The sequence below is a fragment of the Canis lupus genome, chromosome 32 (genome assembly GCF_048164855.1).
Source record: "Canis lupus baileyi chromosome 32, mCanLup2.hap1, whole genome shotgun sequence".
Classification (NCBI taxonomy): Eukaryota; Metazoa; Chordata; class Mammalia; order Carnivora; family Canidae; genus Canis; species Canis lupus.
The window spans coordinates 31,142,710-31,163,850 of NC_132869.1; the positions used below are offsets into that span (position 1 = coordinate 31,142,710).

Sequence of the window (21,141 nt, forward strand, 5' to 3'; positions counted from 1 at the left end):
GATGCCTGCTCGCGGCTGCTGGGTGCCAGCTCTGTTCCAGGAGCTGAGGATACAAAAGTATGAAAAGTCAGGGCTCTCCAAAGAAGAGGGCGCAGCCTGGTAAGGAATCAGGGAAGCTGGAGGAAACCAAGTGTTCAGTGTTATAAAGGAGGGTCAAAAAGGTGCGGCCACTGGGATGGCAGCTGGGAAGGCTTCTCGGAGGAGGTGAGCCTGGATCGGAGGACAGGCAGAGGGCAGGGAGGAGAGCAGCGTGCGGGAAGGTGAACGACCCAGCGCCCGGAGGGAGGGAAGGCCCAAGGGCTCGATGCGATCGACGCTCCGGCATCCGGCGTCGACTGCTCAGGGCTGCGCGGCCCCGCCCCCCGCGCCCCGCGCCCCGCCCCCCCCGCGCCCCCGCCGCGGGCCGGACCTGCGCGAGCTCCGAGGCTGCCGGCTCGCGGCGGACGCCATGTACCGGCTGCTGTCAGCTGTCACGGCCCGGGCCGCGACCCTCGGGGGCTGGGCCTGGGGCCGCGGGCGGCGCGGGGCCCACCAGCGCGCCGGGCTGCCGCCGCTCGGCCCGGGCTGGGCCGGGGGCCTCGGGCTGGGGCTGGGGCTGGCGCTCGGGGTGAAGCTGGCGGGTGGGTTGAGGGGCGCGGCCCCCGCGCAGCCCCCGGCGGCCCCCGACCCCGAGGCGTCGCCCCAGGCCGAGCCGCCGCCGGAGCAGCCCGTCGCTCCGGGGGCTGCACAGACCCCGACGCCGCCCCTCTCCCGGCGCTTCGCCAGAGCCATCGACAGCAGCCGCGACCTGCTGCACCGGATCAAGGTGCGGAGACGGGGGCGTGGGCGGCTGGGACCCCGGCGCCCCACCGCCCGCGACCCCCTCCCCGCGGTGGTCCTGCCCCGGACCCAGGCGGACCCCATCCCAGGCGGTGGGATGCCCGGAGCAGGACTTCCCGTTCCCCGACCGCCCGGCCACGGCCAAAAGCTCCTGCGGGTTGCCCAAGTCGGGGCGGAGGTCACACCGCCCGCCTCGGGAACCTCCACTCCTCGCTCAGTGCAGACCAGGCACGCCCCTCACCGCTGGGGCCGGGCCTGGCGGAGCCGAGGGGGGCGGGGCCCGGGCGGAGGGGGCGGGGCCCGGGTGGAGGGGCGGGGCCCGGGCGGAGGGGGCGGGGCCTCGGGAAGGCCCCAGAGCTCCGCGCGGTCTGCTGTGCGAAGCCTGTGGTCCTGATTTCCAACTGTGTCCTTTCCCCTTGGCTCTTAGGATGAGGTGGGCGCCCCAGGCATAGTGGTTGGAGTCTCTGTAGATGGAAAAGAAGTCTGGTCAGAAGGTAGGCTCAGAAAATACACTTACTGGCTGTTTTGTACCAGTTGATGAATGAAATTATGAGGTTTTTACTGCTGGGAGTGAATCTCATGAAACGTTCATGGCTTTTCGTGAAGCCATACCTATTGTAGAGAAAAATCTGTCTAAGGGAATAAAGAATCAGACTCTCTGTAAATCGCAAGTGGTTTTTTTTTTTCTTTAGATTTATTTTATTTATTCATGAGAGACACACAGAGAGAGAGACAGAGACATAAAGCAGAGGGGAGAAGCAGGCTCCCTGCAGGAAGCCCCCTGCGGGACTCGATCCCCGACCCCCGACCCCCGGGATCAAGCCCTGAGCAGAAGGCGGACGCTCAACCACTGAGCTGCCAGACGCTCCTGTAAACAGCAAGATTTAAATGTGACCCTTGGAGTTTTATAGGTGACTTTTTTCTAAGGACTGAATTTATTCTTCTTAAAGTTGTGTATAGAACAGTCTGTTAACTGCATGTTTGTAGATAATTCTTACTACTAGATAAAACGTCAGAAGTTTGTTTTCTATTTTAATTAATAAGTGATTGAGTCCCTTAGTCTGTAAAATACACTACCAAGAACTAGCGGTATTCATGATTCCTTGACCTTAATGAGTTTACAATCTACTTTGTTTGTTTGTTTGTTTGTTTGTTTATTTATTTATTTATTTATTTATTTATTTATTTATTTATTTATTTTAGTGGGCAGAGGTGTCAGCCTTTTTTTTCCCCCCCAAACAAAAAGCTAGAAGCTTTGGGAAAGAGTTCTAATTACTTTATGATAATTTCATCAAAGCATATTTTATAATTTGATTTACTTACCCATTGCACACAAATTGGTCCAACTGGTCATCCTAGATTTTTAGGAACTCTACTTTTGGGAAAACATTCAGACATCACTTAAAAGAATTAGTACTTTTAAGAGAAAATGATAGGAGCAATAAGGTTTTGAATTTAAGAAAAATAATTCTTCCCCCAAGTATAGCCCAATTTATGAAAAATACTCTAATCAAAAACTATATAAATGTCAGCTTTATGGGTGAGGGCTTTGTTTTTAATGCAAATATTTTTCAGCATAATCTATATTTATAGTTTAAAAACAATCACTGTATGCCTTTCGTTCTTTTTAGATCTAAGATCTTGTCACTTAGATTTTCATCCTTTCAGAAACTCCAGAAGATGAAACCAGACTTTTAAAAAAATTCTCTCAACAATACTTTAAATTAGTAGTGCTTTTCTTTTTCTGGTTTGCAGCTGAGTTAAACTGTTACCTAGAGTGGGTTTGCAGGATACCTTTTCACATTAGCTTTTATTGGGTGGTTATTTTAAGGAGTCCAGTGGAAACTCAAGAATCAAAAATAAACATAATCTGAAGAACAGTGATGTTTCCCTTAAAGAACATAGAATAACTTATGTAAAATGTGGACTAACTAATCTGTCTAGATAAAGTCAGAAAAATTAGTATGCATAGAAAATTGCTGTTGTACAGAGTGCAATTTCGGTTTCGTTATAAGATTAAGTTGTGAGGCTTACTGTTGCCCCTGTTACTAAGACTCTCATCCACTCTTAATTAACTTATAAAAGCAGCATATCTTTTCTTTTAGATAAATAGATGGGACATTCTAAGGTAGTGTTATTTCAGTTTTTGAAGACTCCTTTGACCATGAAGCCTGTTATTAGTGACTTTTTGCTTCTCTTTTTTCTAAAGGTTTAGGTTATGCAGATGTTGAGAACCGTGTACTATGCAAGCCAGAGACGGTTATGAGAATTGCCAGTATCAGCAAAAGCCTCACCATGGTTGCTCTTGCCAAACTGTGGGAAGCCGGGAAGCTGGATCTTGATGTTCCAGTACAACATTATGTTCCTGAATTCCCAGAAAAAGAATATGAAGGTGAAAAGGTAATGAAACTCACAGTTCATTTTACTGACAGCATGTTAAATGGTTTAAAAGGTTTCAGAAGATTCTTCAATTTGTTTTTAATTATTGTTAATGGATTAAAGGGGTTTTTTTTATTATCCAGGTGATAACTGATGGGGTATTTCTCTGAAACTTAAAGCTGAAGGTGTGTACATGACATGTTTTTCCAGCAGCAGTTTAATGGAAAGTATTCCTGAGGCATTATTCCCAGGCTACCAACTTCTTATTATACAGTTTAATATTGTAATTGAATTTCCATGTTTTCACAATTAGGTTTCTGTCACAACAAGATTATTGATTTCCCATTTAAGTGGAATTCGTCATTATGAAAAGGACATGAAAAAAGTGAAAGAAGAGAAAGCTTACAAAGCCTTGAAAATGATGAAAGGGACAGTGGAATCTGACCAAGAAAAAGAGTTCAGAGAAAAAGGAGGCAAAAGTAATGAAAAGAGTGACTTTGCCAAAGCTAAGATAGAGCAAGATAGTGATGCCAAAGGCCGGAACTTAAAACCTGGAAAGAAAAAGAATGATTTTGAACAAGGCGAATTATATTTGAAAGAAAAGTTTGAGAATTCAATTGAATCACTAAGATTATTTAAAAATGATCCTTTGTTCTTTAAACCTGGTGAGTGTTAATTCCTTCTCTTAACAAAATCATCATTACTGAAGTATTAATTTTCAGAAAATCTGAAATGATCCATCCAGAGTGCATTGGATGTGGTTGATGCTTGTGTTGTGGGTTTCATTGTCAGTCTAATATGCACCTTCTTGTCTGTAGTTATTTTTTTTTAAGATTTTATTTATTTAAGAGAGACACAGAGAGAGAAGCAGAGACATAGAGGGAGAAGTAGGCTCCCTATGGGGAGCCTGATGCAGGACTCTATCCCAGGGCCCCAGATCTCGACCTGAGCCAAAGGCAGATGCTCACCCACTGAGCCACCCAGGCACCCCTTGTCTTTAGTTCTTAAGAAAGCCTAGCATCCAGGTAGCCAGTTGTTCATATTTAGCCTCATCATTCATTTCGTGGATTTTCAGGATAAAGATATTCGTTGAAAATTATGGAGAAATGTTGTAGTAATAATTGTTCTTCAAATACAGTCTGGACCAAAGAAAGCATGATAAAATATTGCTAATATGTCAGTATCTACTTAGTGTTTAATTTAGTATTTAAATTGCTCAACCTATTTTGTGCCTTCACTTCTTTTTTTTTATAATAAATTTATTTTTTATTGGTGTTCAATTTGCCAACATACAGAATAACACCCAGTGCTCATCCCGTCAAGTGTCCCCCTCAGTGCCCGTCACCCATTCAGCCCCACCCCCCGCCCTCCTCCCCTTCCACCACCCCTAGTTCGTTTCCCAGAGTTAGGAGTCTTCATGTTCTGTGTCCCTTTCTGATATTTCCTACCCATTTCTTCTCCCTTCCCTTCTATTCCCTTTCACTATTATTTATATTCCCCAAATGAATGAGACCATATAATGTCTGTCCTTCTCCGATTGACTTATTTCACTCAGCATCATACCCTCCAGTTCCATCCACTCGAAGCAAATGGTGGGTATTTGTCATTTCTAATGGCTGAGTAATATTCCATTGTATACATAAACCATATCTTCTTTGTCCATTCATCTTTCGATGGACACCGAGGCTCCTTCCACAGTTTGGCTATTGTGGACATTGGTGTGCCTTCATTTCTTAAAGAAATTGGTTTTCAACTATTTAATTTTATTTCCCAAAAAGCTGATCTATAAAAATACGTTTTAGGGATGCCTGGGTGGCTCAGTGGTTAAGCATCTGCCTTCGGCTCAGGGCGTGATCCTGGAGTCCCAGGATTAAGTCCCACATTGGGCTCCCTGCATGGAGCCTGCTTCTCCCTCTGCCTATGTCTCTGCCTCTCTCTCTCTGTGTGTCTCTCATGAATAAATAAATAAAATCTTTTAAAAAATAGAATAAAAATATGTTTTAAATGTATTTTTTGGCAGGATGACTACCAAAACCACTTAATATCTTTCAATTTGCTATAGGTTTATGTAATTGTATTACATTTTCATTTTAAAATTTGTTTTTTACCATGAATAGATATAAGTGTAATTAATAAGGGCAAAGAAATACATTTGTGGATTTTGTCTTAAAAAGTAAAGTTCCAGTTGTTAGTACATATCATACACTCTGTATTTCTGGAATCCCAAATGATAAAAAAGTGTGTATTTGACATAATATCTATATTTGAATATATGTTTGTATTTTTATATATATATATATATACATATATATATATATATTTGAAATAGAGTATTTATACCTACATATACTTTAGTAAAATAGGAATGTGGACAACTAATTTATGACTTAAACAATGAGTATTAGATATATTAAGAATAAGACCATTAACTCAAGAAATCAAATTTGCTTTTCTTTCCCTTCCTTTTTTGGTACCAGTTTGAAGGATTTTATTTTAGTTTTGAGGTAGGATTTATTTGCTTATTTCATTATCATGGAAAGGAGTAGATTCATATTCTGATCATTAAATCATGGAATAAGCAGGGCCATTGCAAAGTTGACTAAATTTATTAATATGTCATCCATGATCTGTTTCTAAATGCTGAAGTAAAATACTCTGGTTTTAAAGGTATGTCAATTTTCAGTGGGAAATATTTTACATGCTTTGAAATAATAATGAAGCGTTTTCTTTTCTCCTCCCCCCACCCTCACCTTGCAATGATGTCTCAAGGTAGTCAGTTTTTGTATTCAACTTTTGGCTATACCCTATTGGCAGCCATAGTAGAAAGAGCTTCAGGATATAAATATTTGGACTATATGCAGAAAATATTCCATGACTTGGATATGCTGACAACTGTGCAGGAAGAAAATGAGCCAGTGATTTACAATAGAGCAAGGTAAATGATACTTTCTGGTGTGTCTAGCTATATCCCATTCTAACACTGTGTTGTTAATTAAAAGTCAAACTTTACTTGTCTCCATTCCAAAATCACACTTGCCATATTTTGAGAGCTCTATATATGTCTGTTTTTCCATCTATAAAGTAAAGGAAATTGACAGTATTAGCAAAGTACTCCAGGATCCTGGACAAAACACAGTAATAATTTAAATCTATGCATAATTAAACCAAAATTGCACCTGTCAAGGGCATCTATAGTTTGCTCTTCCATCATCCCTTTTTTTATGTTGTAGCTAATACTTTATCTTTTATTATTTTTAACTGCTTTTTTTTATTTTAAAGTGATTTAATATTTGAAGATAAGTTATAAGGCCAAGTACAAAGAATTTCCATATGTCCTTCACCCAGATTCCTCAAATATTATCGTTTTACCACATTTGCTCTGTTATTTTTTTTTCTAAACTGTTTGGAAATCAGTTGCAGATTTACCCATAAATAATTAAATGTATATTTTCTAAAAATAAGGACATTCAGGAAACTAATCTCAGCACCAAACTTATATCAAATCTACAGACTTACTCAAATTTTTCCAGTTCTTCCAATAATGTCCTTTATAGCCAAAGAAAAAGGAAAACAAGTTTTGTTCTGGTACAGGATCTAGTCCTGTAGATGCAAACACACATTGCATTTAGGTGTCTTATCTCAGAAGTCACATGAAGTTGGTTTGTTCCATTATTGGTGATGGTGATTAATTATTTTGTTGAGGTGGTACCTATGTTTTCCCCTTGTAAAAGTTTGAGTCATTTCATTGAAATATATCAAACTAAAATTTTATCATAATTTTTACTAGTGATTTGTAAAAGGGGCATTGGGAGAGAATTTTGAGACTAAACACTATTATGAGTCCTATGGCTACATTTCCTTTTCCATTTTACTCGTTATTATTTGGTTTGTTAGAAAGATAACATTTAACAAATCAACTGTTACTTTTACTTTGCATGTTTTTCTTAGTACATGCTTTGCAAATAGCTTAATGGTGCTTGAAATAGATGAAATAGTGGGGCTATTTTAGCTTTATCTTCTTAGTGTTGTATTAGTTTTGTTCAGTTTTTTGTTATATTTAGTTAAATTACCATTTTTAAATTACCAGTTTATTTAAAAGGATTAAGTGTGCATTGCAAATCAGCCTGAAAGAGGTTTTTTGAACCTAAAAGAAATTAGGTTAGCAGCAAGCAATGAATTTTAATTTTAAAATGGCTTGTAGTTCTTAACCACTTCAATTAATGTTTATTATTTTTAGGTCCAACACTACATTCTACTGGAAAGCATAAGAAAAATTGACAAATACCAGAGGTTGCCGATTGAATCTAAAAGATTCACTAATAAATGTGGCATAGATGCATGACTTTATTTTATTTCAGATCTAGGCATTTGATAATGAATGCCTACACTTATATATAAAGTAGAGAAGAACATTAGGTATAATCAATGAACTGCTTTTCTATACTGAAAATTAAGATTCTATGAATGTACAGACTACAAGGCAGTTTGCTGTTTTCTTAATGAGTAATTTATAGCTTGCACAAAAATCAAAATATGGCATATGATGATGAGTTAATTTCATTTTATCTTCCATTCTTTTAAGGAAAAAAAAGGCTGTGGGTTTCCATTTCTTCTATTAAAGGTTCTTATAAGCTCTGAGTTTGTTAGATTTGAAAGTACCCAATGGTGCTAAAGAGGTAGTGAATTCATTTTAGTTATATTAAATGGGCTGCTGAAAAGGGGCACTAAAAAAAGGAGGAAATATTGTTACCTTTGAAAATGGTTTGTCCGTTTGCTTCATTCTTATTTTACTTGATGCAGTATCTCCTGGGGCCTCTAAAGCTCAACTCTGGTTCTTTTTTTGGTAATAGCTATTTTAAAAGAGCTTAAATACACCAGTTTTTAAGGGAGTTCAGGGTGTAAAAGGAAACTTCAAAGATATGTATTTATTTTTTTTAATTTTTTTTTCAAAGATATGTATTTAAAAAGAAAAAACTTAAGGTAAAACTTAATAAGTGCATATGTTTCTATTCATTTATGTTCATATGTTTGCAGGAGATAAAATTTCCAGCAAAAGTTTGCAGCTTTGTTATTTAGTCTACTGAATCTTTGACCATAATCATATATTAAATATATTTATATTACCTTAACCTAGGCTTTTTAGAGTTATTGGTAACCCTAGAGTAAATACTTGCCATCTTTTTGCTCGTGTGTATGTGTGTGTGTTTAAAATAATGCGTCCCAGTGTCTGTCATCTTTTTAAGGTATTTATTTCCCTAGAATCCTGCCTCAAAATACTACTAAGATTTCTTCAGCCAAAATTTTAGCAACAGGCCACACTTAGCTGTGAGAGATGCAGAGAAATTAGTTTTTAGCTGGGTAGATTGTTCTGAGTAAAACTGGGATTTTCTTAAATGGAAGGCTAGGAACATTGACTTATTATACACAGATGTATTTGTAACAAGTATATTCTATATGGGCAAATAAACTAATCTTTTAAGTAAATACCCATTGGGGAGTGGACTGAAAGACACTCATTTTGTTGATAGGGCAACCTCCTAGTCAATGCATTAGATTATTTTTACACTCTTCATATGTCCTGTGTTTGGCACAATACTTGCAACAAAAATCTCTTTTATAATTGGATAGGACCAAAAGCAAATATAATGGATATTTTCTGAAGTGTTTGCCTTATTTTGACAGTATGGATATGGTTTTTACTTTCTATCATTATCTCTTTGATTCTTATTTATTATCTTTATTTGCTAAAGTATTTTCTAAAATTAAGTATCTTAAGATACTTGATCTTAATACTTGATCTTAAGTATCTTATTGATTATTCCCACGTCGGGCTCCCGGTGCATGGAGCCCGCTTCTCCCTCTGCCTATGTCTCGGCCTCTCTCTCTCTCTGTATGACTATCACAAAAAAACAAAACAAAACAAAACAATAAACACAAGCCAGTACATAATTATTTCTAAAGGCATTTAAGAAGCATTGTAAAAATAAAAGTATTTTGAATTTCTAGGTTTGTAGATGTAGATTTCTGTAGTTATATAGTGCTCTTGTGCAGAATCTAAACATTTTTAAACAAGAAGAGGCTCTTTGTCATGTGGCATCATTCCATCAGTTATTCAGTTACAGAGATGTCTCAGTAACTTACTCAAGAACTCGTGTCTATATTGCATTCTTTTTAGAGCAGAAATTCCTTCAGAATTTGAAATAGGAGCGCAGCCCCGGTGGCTCAGCAGTTTAGCACCACCTTCAGCCTGGGGTGAGATCCTGGAGACCCAGGATCAAGTCCCACATTGGGTTCCCTGCATGGAGCCTATTTCTCCCTCTGCCTGTGTCTCTGCCTCTCTCAATCTCTCTCTCTCTCTCTCTCTCTCTCTGTCATGAATAAATAAATAAAATCTTAAAAAAAAGAATTTGAAATAATAAACTTCTCTTTTAGATGAACAAAATTATTTTCATAAAAAGCCATTAACTTGTCCTCTGTGAAAAGGAGTCAAGAGAATAAAGCTTAGAATTTATTTAAAGTTAAGAGTTCTAGATTGAAGTCTAGAATTCTCCACATTTTTATATTTTAAAGGAGGAATGACTGAGGAGTCCTAATTTCCAGTCTTGATATAAGCAGTTTGGAATGCTGTACTGTTAAAAGAAAGTTACACAAAGCTGATTATCAGCCAAAATATGCTGGTAGTTCTCTGCTAGTTTACAAACTTGAAGTTCACTGTAAGAAATATATATTTTATTATGGGGTTTCTTTTAGATTTGATTGGCTAGAATTAGAATTGTAATCAGAATGCGGCACCTGGATGGCTCAGTCAATTAAGCTTCTGACTCTTGATTTCTGTTAAGGTCATGATCTCAGGGTTGTGAGATTGAACCCATCATAGGGCTCCTCACTGGGCATATAGCCTCCTTAAGATTCTCTCTCCCTCTGCCCATCCCCTGATCTCCTCCCAAAAGAAAAAAAGAGAGAGAGAGAGAGAGTGAGTTCAGGCAGAAAGTAATGAGGACCTAAAATGTGGGAAAGGCCATAGGAATGAAGGAAGAGAAAAAGGTAAGTCACAAAGCAGAGGTTGTGTAATAGTATTTAGCATCTTGATGCATGTGAGAATTGAGGGCAAGAGAGTCAACCAAGGTTTTAATGAAGAGGAGAAATATGAGAAGAACACTTGGAAGAGATTAGTTTTAGGCATGTTCACTTTGAGGGGCACCTAGGTGGTTTAGTCAGTTGGGCATCCAACTCACTGTCAGTTCAGGACTTGTTCTTGGGGTCATGAGTTCAAGCCCTGTGTTGGGCTCCTTGCTGGGCAGGGAGCCTACTTAAAAAAAAAAAAAAAAAAAAAAAAAAGACAAATTTATTTTGAGAAATGAGAAGACCACACACATATCATCTCATTGGTTCTCAAGAGAATATATTAAGATTCTCTGTGGGCTTTTTTTTTTTTTTTTTTTTAAATCTTTGAAGCACATACCTTTGGTCACCCTTGCTTCACCAGGTATTATGACTTGGATTTTGGGGAGACATATATGATTCTTGAAGGAATAAAGTAATTTTTCAATAATATGTGCCCACAGTCCCTTCAAAATTATGAATTTTGAGGGAAGGATACAGTTTTGAGAGAGAGGAGGCCCATAGATGATTCTGATTAACAACCTTCCTGCCCTCCTCCAAAACCAGATTTGAGAATTATTAAGACTGGTAGAAAATCTGATTGTAATTTGGAACAGGGATTGTGGTACTAATGCAGGCCTGTAGTTTTCTGTGTAGAAGAGAAGATCTGGGAAAGTGGGGCTGCAGTGATTGGAATGATATAGGGAATCATAGGATTGAGATCTAGAAGAGAGAACTCAAGCAGCAGACTGGCCCAAGGTTGAGTATCAAAGAAGTGCTGGTTAAACAATGCTACAGGAGGCAAATAGGATACAAACAAAGTAGGGAATTAGGAGAGCCTTGAAAACCCACGAGGGAGCTGTTTAGTGATGGATGACCAGAAGCCAGATTTTAAGGAATTGAATGACTAGAGGAGGTGAGTGCATGGAAACAGAAGAGGTGGGGTGTTCTGTGTAGTTTGGCAGTAAATGAGGAGAGAGAAAGGATTGACAGCTGGAAGCTATAACAGATTTAAAAAAATTTTTTTTTCTTTAGGATACAGAAAATATAGAGCATTTTGCTAGCTAAGATAAGGAGAAAGTCCTTTGTGACCTGTCCCCTGTCTACTCCTCCAGCATCGCCTTCTGCCACTTATCCCCTCAAGCCCTCTGTTTCAGCCAAACAGAACCACTTTGCTCCCCAGCTTGGCCTCTGTAATCAGCCGTTTCTTTCTTTCTTTCTTTCTTTCTTTCTTTCTTTCTTTCTTTCTTTCTTTCTTTCTTTCTTTCTTTCTTTCTTTCTTTCTTTCTTTCTTTCTTTCCTTCCTTCCTTCCTTCCTTCCTTCCTTCCTTCCTTCCTTCCTTCCTTCCTTCTTTCTCTCTCTCTCTCTCTCTCTTTTTTTTTAAGATTTTATTTACTTATTCATGAGAGACACAGAGAGAAAAGCAGAGACATAAGCAGAGGGAGAAGCAGGCTCCCTGTGGGGAGCCCAGTGCAGAACTTGATCCCTGGATCATGACCTGAGCTGAAGGCAGTTGCTCAGCCACCCAGGCATCCCTAACCAGCCGTTTCAACAAGGCTTGTTCTCAATAGTGCTCAGGATTCCTCTCATCCATCTTGATAGTCACTCTACAACCTGTTCATTAAAATGTGGTCCAGGGTCCAGCAGTATTGACACCACCTGAGAGCTTGTTAGAACTGCAAAATATTGTGCTCCCTTCCCAGACCTACTGAAGCAGAATCTGCATTTTAACAAAATCCCCGGGTGTTTCATGTAGTGCTTTGCAATTTAGAACTGTCTGACAAGACTATTTGTGCCTTGAAAGCAGCCACAGTGTATGATTTAACTAGTCTCTCCAGTGCCATGCAAAGTGTCTCCATTAAATATTTGGCCAATAAATGATGCTTTCACGTATTGAACTTTTAAAAATTTTTTTAAAAGATTTTATTTATTCATTTGAGAAAGAAACATCATGAGCCCAGGAAGGGACAGAAGGAGAGGGAGAAGCAGACTCCCTGCTGAGTGTGGAGCCCACCGCGGGGCTCGATCCCAGGACCCTGAAGTCATGATGTGAGCCAAAGTCAGACTCTTAACCAACTGAGCCACTCAGGCACCCCTAAATACATTAATGAGCACTTAGTGAATGGCAAGCACTGTTCTGGGTAGGGGAATCATTAAGGAGCTCTAAGATAGGTAAGGTTCCTGCCCTTAAGAAACTTATATTCTATGGGAAGAGACAGACAAACATGTAGATTAAGAATTTTAGATAGTGATATGAAGAAAATAAAGCAATGGGATTTAGAGTAACAAGGAGAGAATGTAGGGAATCTATTTAAAATACAGTGCTTTTGGACATGACTGATAAGGAAAGCTAAATTGCCTTGTTGCAAATACAGAAATAAGCCTGAGATGAAAAGAAGCAAGGCAAGATGTGACAAGATCAGAGAAGTAAGTAGGGGCTGAATCACATTGGACAGTGAGTCTCAATGCTGTTAGACCCCCTGCCCCTTAGTTTAATAAATATTCTATACCTCCTTTAATTTCCTGAAACAAAAGTTATAGATCATATAACTTACACTCACTACTCTTAAATAAAAATAAAAGGAATTTGTAAAAATTACAGATATTTCAGTATGTTCAAGTTTATTCACAACATTAGAAGACATAAAGTCAGATGCAACTTAAGACATAAAAACATCATAAATGTAACAACAACAAGTGCAGACCCACATGGGTATATTGTATTGGTGCTTCTTCTGCTCATGCCTTTGGTGTCCTCCTCTGGCTAAAGTTGTGAGCAAAATAAAGTACAGTCTTTCGTCAATTTTCACACTGATTACTTTCAAGAAAATGTTGTTACAGCATAAAATGTTCAAAAAGTCCTTTGTGTTTATATATAAAATGGAGAGGGTTCTGGTCTCAGCTCATTATAAACAGCTATTTTACTTACATGATTATCTGGTAGGAGAGTTGAAGGTCTTACATGATAAAAAAAAAAAAGGATACACTACTATGTGGGACTTTCCACACATCCTAGGACATTTAGGACCTTGTCCACTAAATGTCAGTAAGAGCCCTTTAGTAATTGTGACAGCTAAAAAAATCCCTCCAAAAATTTCCCTTAAGGAGTTGATACTGCCTCTGTTGAGGACCATTGTGTTGTAGGCCATCGTAAGAAATTTGGGTTTTGTCCTCATTACAGTAACCATTGGAAGGTTTCAAGTAGATTTTTTATTGGAGTTCAATTTGCCAACATATAGCATAACACCCAGTGCTCATCCCATCAAGTGCCTCCCTCAGTGCCCGTCACCCAGTCACCCCATCCCCCCACCCACCACTCCTTCCACCACCCCTTGTTCATTTCCCAGAGTTAGGAGCCTCTCATGTTTTGTCACCCTCACTGATATTTTCACTCATTTTCTCTCCTTTCCCTTTATTCCCTTTCACTATTTTTTATATTCCCCGAATGAATGAGACCATATGTTTGTTCTTCACCAATTGACTTACTTCACTCAGCATCATACCCTCCAGTTCCATCCATGTCGAAGCAAATGGTGGGTATTCGTCCTTTCTGATGGCTGAGGAATATTCCATTGTATACATAGACCACATCTTCTTTATCCATTCATCTTTCGATGGACACCGAGGCTCCTTCCACAGTTTGGCTGTTGTGGACATTGCTGCTATAAACATCAGGGTGCAGGTGTCCCGGCATTTCACTGTATCTGTATCTTTGGGGTAAATAACCAGTAATGCAATTGCAGGGTCGTAGGGCAGATCTATTTTTAACTCTTTGAGGAACCTCCACACAGTTTTTCAGAGTGGCTGCACCAGTTCACATTCCCACCAACAGTGCAAGAAGGTTCCCCTTTCTCCACATCCTCTTCAACATTTGTTGTTTCCTGTATTGTTAATTTTCCCCATTCTCACTGGTGTGAGGTGGTATCTCATTGTGGTTTTGATTTGTATTTCCCTGATGGCCAGTGATGCGGAACATTTTCTCGTGTGCTTGTTGGCCATGTCTGTGTCTTCCTCTGTGAAGTTTCTGTTCATGTCTTTTGCCCATTTCATGATTGGATTGTTTGTTTCTTTGCTGTTGAGTTTAATAAGTTCTTTATAGATCTTGGATACTAGACCTTTATCTGATAGGTCATTTGCAAATATCTTCTCCCATTCTGTAGGTTGTCTTTTAGTTTTATTGGCAGTTTCTTTGGCTGTGCAGAAGCTTTTTATCTTGATGAAGTCCCAATAATTCATTTTTGCTTTTGTTTCTATTGCCTTCATGGATGTATCTTGCAAGAAGTTGCTGTGGCCAAGTTCAAAAAGGGTGTTGCCTGTGTTCTTCTCTAGGATTTTGATGGATTCTTGTCTCACATTTAGATCTTTCAACCATTTTGAGTTTATCTTTGTGTCTGGTGCAAGAGAGTGGTCTAGTTTCATTCTTCTGCACATGGCTGTCAAATAGATTTAAGAAGGCTAAGTAAGACAATCTCAGGCTTCTGCTTGGAAAATGGACTTCAAGGAGATAAAATGATCTAGGAAGTGTAACTGGTATAACAAAGATGTAGAGGCAAAAAGGCAGAGATGCAGGTAGTAGAATTAGAGAAACAATAGGAAATTTTCCTAAGTGACTGGAGGAAAGGAAAAAAGAATGCATGGTAATGTAAATACATTTTAAGATAAAGATGGGAGTTTGAAAAAAAAAAAAAAAAAGATGGGAGTTTGAAGCCATCTGAAGCACACCAGAATCTTCTCTGTAAAACAAAGGATATAGTTGTCTACCCGCTGGCCAGAGGTGGTGTAGAGGACAGGAAGAGATTGGGAATAACTACTGTGAAGAATATACCAGAGAATAACCAGGAAAAGAATGAGATTTGGTAACAGCAGTGCAGACCCGTAGCAAGAGTATGAATTGATACCAGTCAGCTTTGTGATGTGACTATCTGCAGCTTTTCTTGGCAGATAAGGAACCAAAGGAAGGGGTACCTAGATTTATTCAGGATTGGCAGACTAATGTAGTGTCAGGTCAGAAGAGCGAGGAACCTAGAGATGCTAGTGAGATCACAGCTGAAGTAGTTCAGGCTAGAAGGGAAAGTTGAGTGAAATCAGGGACTAAAAGATCTGGGAAATTGGGCAGAGTCAAGGGCAACAGATGGAGGTCACAGTGAGGACAGAGAGCAGGTTCAGTTGAAGAGTTGGCAGGATTGGAAATCATAGTCCTAGGAAGAAACTTCAGAGGTTGAGACCTTACCCATCTGGTGATTGAAAGTGATGGTGAGACTCAGTGTGACAGTGCTTATGAACAGCCAAGGAGGGATGAAGAAGATTGTTACAGATGGGACAGTACACTGGAAGCCTACGAGCACATCTTACTATGAATCTTGAAAGAAAAGATCCTCATGAGCCACATTTCATTTCATTTAATTATTTTGTGATTTAATTTCATTTACCTGATATTAGACTAAAAACCTCACTAGGTCAGGCACTTTGTCTCTTTCGAAATTTCTCTTTCAAGCATTTCTCTTGAATGCTTCATTCCAACATTCAAGCAGTGCCTCACACATAGGAAGGGCTCCATCAATAATTGTGAATGCATGAGTAAATCACAGCATTTACTAGGTAGCTACCAGAAATATGTAAAGTGATTGATGCACATATTCCTAACTCTGCAAAGTAGATATTTATGTCACCACTACACAAATTAGGATGCTGAAGCATAGAGGCAACAGACAGCCTGGGTTTGAATCCAGCCCCGCCACTTACAAGCTGTATAATCTGGGACAAGTTATTTCTACTCTCTCTGCCTCAGTTTTCTATCTGTAAGATAGGAATCATAGTGGCACCTACCTCTGAAGCTAGTTACAAGAATAAATTTGTTCACATTGATATAGTTCTTAGAAAATGCCTGGCATGTAGTAAGAACTGTGTAAATGTTAATCAAATAAAAGAAGCCTGTTCTACTAGCTAGTAAGGGTGAGTTGGGATTCCAGCAGGTTTGCAAACTCCAGCTTCTCTCACTACACCAAGAAAGTCCCGTGTCATATCATGACACATAGTATTCCTACGGCATTTCCAACCAGAAGATACAGTCTCCTTACAAATAGTAATCTTAAACATCTCAGTGTGTATGCTTAGTCATAAAATTCACATGTGGCGCATGATTCACTGAGCCCAAGGACTAGCCAAGGACTAGCCCAGTATCTACCAAACAAGTGTTTCTGTATATGCACCAGGCAAACATATTGTGTGTAATAATATACCAGTTCATTTTTACAGGTATTAAAAGTTTGATACACTCAAAATGGGCAAGCCATGCCAGTAGGAAAAAAAACACTTTCTATGCTTTAATTACTCAATTATCTGTGTTTTATTAGAATCTGAATCGTATGGAATATTAATAGCTTCTCAGAATGTATAATCACTACATTGAAAAAATCTGTCTCATGTACATATTTTCCTATTCATTCTCATATGTAAAGTCCATAGACTATTAAATTTTTACTGACCATTCTTATTTCATTTTAGATTTTATGTTTACAATAAAAAGAGACGTCTTGTCAACACACCATACGTGGATAACTCCTATAAATGGGCTGGTGGTGGATTTCTGTCTACAGTGGGTGACCTTCTGAAATTTGGGAATGCAATGCTGTATGGTTACCAAGTCGGGCTCTTTAAGAACTCACATGAAAATCTTTTACCCGGATATCTCAAACCAGAAACAATGGTTATGATCTGGACACCAGTCCCTAACACAGAGATGTCTTGGGATAAAGAGGGTAAATATGCAATGGCATGGGGCGTTGTGGAAAAGAAGCAAACATATGGTTCTTGTAGAAAGCAGCGGCATTATGCCTCACATACTGGAGGTGCAGTGGGTGCTAGCAGCGTTCTGCTGGTCCTTCCTGAAGAACTGGATGTGGAAGTTATAAATAACAAGGTTCCCCCAAGAGGAATAGTGGTTTCTATCATATGCAACATGCAATCTGTTGGCCTCAATAGCACTGCTTTAAAAATTGCTCTGGAATTTGATAAAGACAGATCCAACATATCTTAACATCACAGGTGCAAAATGAGCTGTTCTGTTCTTGTTGTTTGAAACATTGAAGTCCCCAAACACATGAGATTTTTAAAAATAGATTTGTAATAGAGTATAATTGAATGCAGAGAATTATGTACCTCTAATTGCTTAATTTTGTAATTGTCTTTTATTGTAGGATTAGTTCTTTATACTCAGGGAAGTAACTATATTATTTTTACTTTTTGAAAAAAGTGTTAATTCTTGAAATAAAATATTCTGATAAAAATATACATTTTCAATGTGTCATATAAAGAAAATCTCATTCAACAGGAACCTTTAAATAGTTATTTTGATATGACAGCAAAAACAAGTTTATGAGAAATTTTATATTAGTTGTCTATTGCAGCTTAAAAGAACAAAAAATTATCTCATGGTTTTTGAGGCTCAGGAATTCAGTGGCTTGGCTGAGTGAATCTGATGCCAGTCTCTAATGAGGTTGCAGACAAGATGTTGTAATCATCTAAAGGCTTCTCTGGGGCTGGAGAAAATACTTCTAAAATGGCTTACTCACTTGACGTGGCAAGTATCAGTCCTCTAGCTTGTGGGTCTGTTTCCCCACCATGTGGTCCTCTCTCTAGGACTCTTTGGGTATCTTAGTGTCATGTCGATTGGCTTTCCCCAGAGCAAGTGATTCAAGGGACAGAGAGAGGGAGGGCAGGAGGGTGAGCCACGAGCCAGGCAGAAGCCAATGTCCTTTATAACCTAGCCTCAGAGATCACATACCATCACATTTGCTAATAATATTCTCTAGATCACACAGACCAACCCTGCTAACAATTAATTTTGCGGGGATTACACACACACACAGTATAAATATCAGGAGGTGGAGATCACTGGCAGTCCTTTACTACAGTCTGACCTCTGGTCCCCAGTGATAAATATCCTTTCTACCTCCTCCCAAGTTTTCCAGAAATTTCATTCCATTACAGTATCAGCTCAAAACCCAGTATCTATCATGTAAATCAGGTCTAGGTATGGCTGAGGTTCCTTGCGGGATGGGGTAGTTCCTTAAATATAATTCCTCTTTACCTGAAAACATATGAACTAAAGACAAGTTATTTGCTCCCTACACGTGGGATATACAGTGGCACAATGTATGTACAATTATTGCTCTCAAGCCTCCTCCTTAGCAAGTGGGGAAATGGAAGACATGCATGAGCAATTCTGAAATCCAACCAGACACCAGTTGGCAGCTCCTTGATTACTCAAGGCCTGGGGATAACTCTTGGCTCTTGGGCTATGTTCTCCAGGCCCTTGGATCTCCCCTCTGACTTACTATTTTTTCATGAGAGGTAGAGTGGTTTTTCTCAGCCTGCTTTCTGCTTGTATAAATTTGGAGGTTCAAAGGCCTCTTTTGTACGCTTATCTCTCCTTTCAGTCTGAGTAGTATTTCTTCCAATATAATTTGTTTAAACTTTGTGAGTCTCCTACAAATCCCGTTGGGGTTCATGTTAGGTAAACAAAAAGCATACCCCCAAAACTCTTCAAAGAAAGCTCTTCTGTAACTCAGGATTCTGCTGAGACGATTAGAGAAAACGCTTGTTTCTAATAAATCCTGTTGTTGATACAGCTTCCTGAGGCACCATCTTGGTTCTTCCAGCAATCAAAGGATTTCATAGACCCTCAGCCACATTTTATTTAAAAAAAAAAAAAAAAAAGATGTATTGAGGAACACCTGGGTGGCTCAGCGGTTGAGCGCTTGCCTTTGGCTCAGGGCGTTTTCCCAGAGTCCCAGGATCGAGTCCCACATCAGGCTCCCTGCTTGGAGCCTGCTTCTCTCTGCCTGTGTCTCTCATGAATAAATAAATAAAAATATTTTTAAAATAAAAAAAGATGTATTGTTTTTAGAGAGTGTGTGTGAGCATGGGGAGGGGCAGAAGGAGAGGGAGAGAGAAACCAGCAAACTCCTCACTGAGCCTGAAGCTTGAAGTGGGGCCAATCTCATGACCCTGAGATCACAACTCGAGCTGAAACCAAGAGTCAGAACGCTTAACCGACTGAGCCACCCAGGCATCCCTTCAGCTTCATTTTAGACCATGTTTTCCTGGAAGTGCCCTAAATTTCATCTTTACCTTGAAGCCATGTCTTAATTTTAGCTTCATTTGCCATCTTGAGAGTCTGGGAATTTTCCAAACCATCCATTATTGATTATTTTTGTCTAGTAGTCCTTTCTTGAGCTTCTTTCTCTTGTGCAGCAGGAAGAGGCCAGGAAACATTCAATACTGTACATCTCAGTTGGATCACCCAGTTCATTGGGCACATGTTCTACTTTCCCTGTCCTTGCAGGGAACAGTGTTGCTAAGCTTTCCACCACTACAAAATTAGAATTCTTTCCTTCAATCTCCAGTAAGATTTTCCTTACTCTCCTTGAAGTCTACACCTGCAGCCTTCCCAAAGACCATGATACTTCTAAACAGTTTCTTTGTGGCTCCTGGGGCTTCCACTAATGCTATCTTCAAAAGACTTCATTCCAACTTCCAATCACTGCTCTGTTCCAAGTCCACTCCCATGTTTTAGTTTTTTGTTACAGCCTCACACTACAACAAAGTAACAAATCTATAATGTCAAAAAATACAGATTTCAGATATAATTCACAACTCATACACCTTAAAGTATATAATTCAATGGTTTTTTAGTATATTCACAAGGTGTACATCCATCCAATTCCAGAACATCTTCACCAAAAAAATCTTATACCCATGGCATTTGCTCTCTGTTTTTTTCTCCTTTGAGACCCTGGAAACTACCAACCTACTTTCTGTCTTTTCCCTGTTATGGACGTTTCATATCAATAAAATCCGATAACATGTGGCCTTTTTTGTCTGGCTTCTTTCATTTAGTATACTGTGCATTAGTAATCTCTTGTGTAACAAATTATCCCATCTCACAATTTCTGTGTTTCATAAGTCTGGAAGCAGCTTCGCTGAATGTTGTAGCTCAAGGTCTCTCCTATGATTGCAGACAAGATGTCAGCAAGAGCTTCACTTATCTGAAGCCTTGCCTAGGGCTAGAGGATCTTATTTTAATATGGTTCACCCATGGGTTCTAGGCAAAGAAGCCTCTATTACTTGCTGGCCTAAGGCAACAGATCTGTTTCTCACCACATGGACCTCTCCATAGGTCTGCTTGACTATAACTTCCCCCAAATTGAGTAATTACAGAAAGAACAAGGTAAATGTCACAATGTCTTCTGTAATCTAGCCTTGAAGGTCATATACCATCACCTACACCAAATTCTAGTTGATCATGCAGACCTACCCTGGTTCAGTGTGGGAGACTAGCTCTACAGATGGCTCATTAAAGTGTTGACCTCTTAGGAAATATTGTTGTAACAATCATAGTTGAGTGTAGTGGAGATTACACTGAATTCAGGAAAATTCAAAAAGAAATAAAAGTTTCCCTACACTCTGCTAAAGGAGGGGTTTTCTATACTTCTGTGCCCTCAGCCTATTTCTTCCCTTTCAACTTTGATCTATTATGGTAAATAGATAAATAATTCTGAGTTGAATGAAGTATAGAGAAAGCAGCTCCCTTAAACAGATCTGTTTCATCTCCTTATTTCTGGCTTCTGATCTCTCTGTTTCACATTCATATTTGTTATAGTTTTCCATCTGTGTTTTTTATAAATCTAAAAAGGCCATTCCTTCATTAGATTAATATTTGAATTTTAAAATATATCCTGACTAAAAGCAAATAAAGTTATGATCATCTAAAAAATGTTTCTGATAAGAAAGACATCTGTTTCTAATTTGATGATGTGATACTAAGGTGGGCTTTGAAC

General features: G+C 39.2%; 1 protein-coding gene across 3 annotated transcripts; it reads left to right on the forward strand.

Annotated features, from left to right (window-relative positions):
- Window positions 1–433: 433 nt before the first annotated feature.
- LACTB (lactamase beta) lies at window positions 434–17,588 on the forward strand. 3 transcript variants are annotated; one of them, XR_012022736.1, is made up of 6 exons: window positions 434–805; window positions 1,247–1,313; window positions 3,029–3,219; window positions 3,512–3,863; window positions 5,972–6,133; window positions 16,805–17,588. XR_012022736.1 is itself a non-coding variant. In XM_072808977.1 (6 exons), the coding sequence occupies exons 1-6, from the start codon at window positions 449–451 to the stop codon at window positions 17,334–17,336; spliced, it is 1,665 nt and encodes a 554-aa protein (XP_072665078.1). In that variant the 5' UTR covers window positions 434–448; the 3' UTR covers window positions 17,337–17,588. The 3 variants fall into 3 exon arrangements, 1 of the variants encoding a protein (XP_072665078.1); XR_012022737.1 differs by lacking the exon at window positions 16,805–17,588 and adding an exon at window positions 7,436–7,534; XM_072808977.1 differs by having other exon boundaries at window positions 5,968–6,133.
- Window positions 17,589–21,141: the final 3,553 nt, after the last annotated feature.

Coding starts and splice junctions, on each gene's coding strand:
- LACTB (XM_072808977.1), top strand. CDS start 449: ATGTACCGGCTGCTGTCAGCTGTCACGGCCCGGGCCGCGACCCTCGGG. Junction 1,314..3,028: donor AAAAGAAGTCTGGTCAGAAG/GTAGGCTCAGAA, acceptor TTTTTTCTAAAG/GTTTAGGTTATGCAGATGTT. Junction 3,864..5,967: donor TCCTTTGTTCTTTAAACCTG/GTGAGTGTTAAT, acceptor TGATGTCTCAAG/GTAGTCAGTTTTTGTATTCA.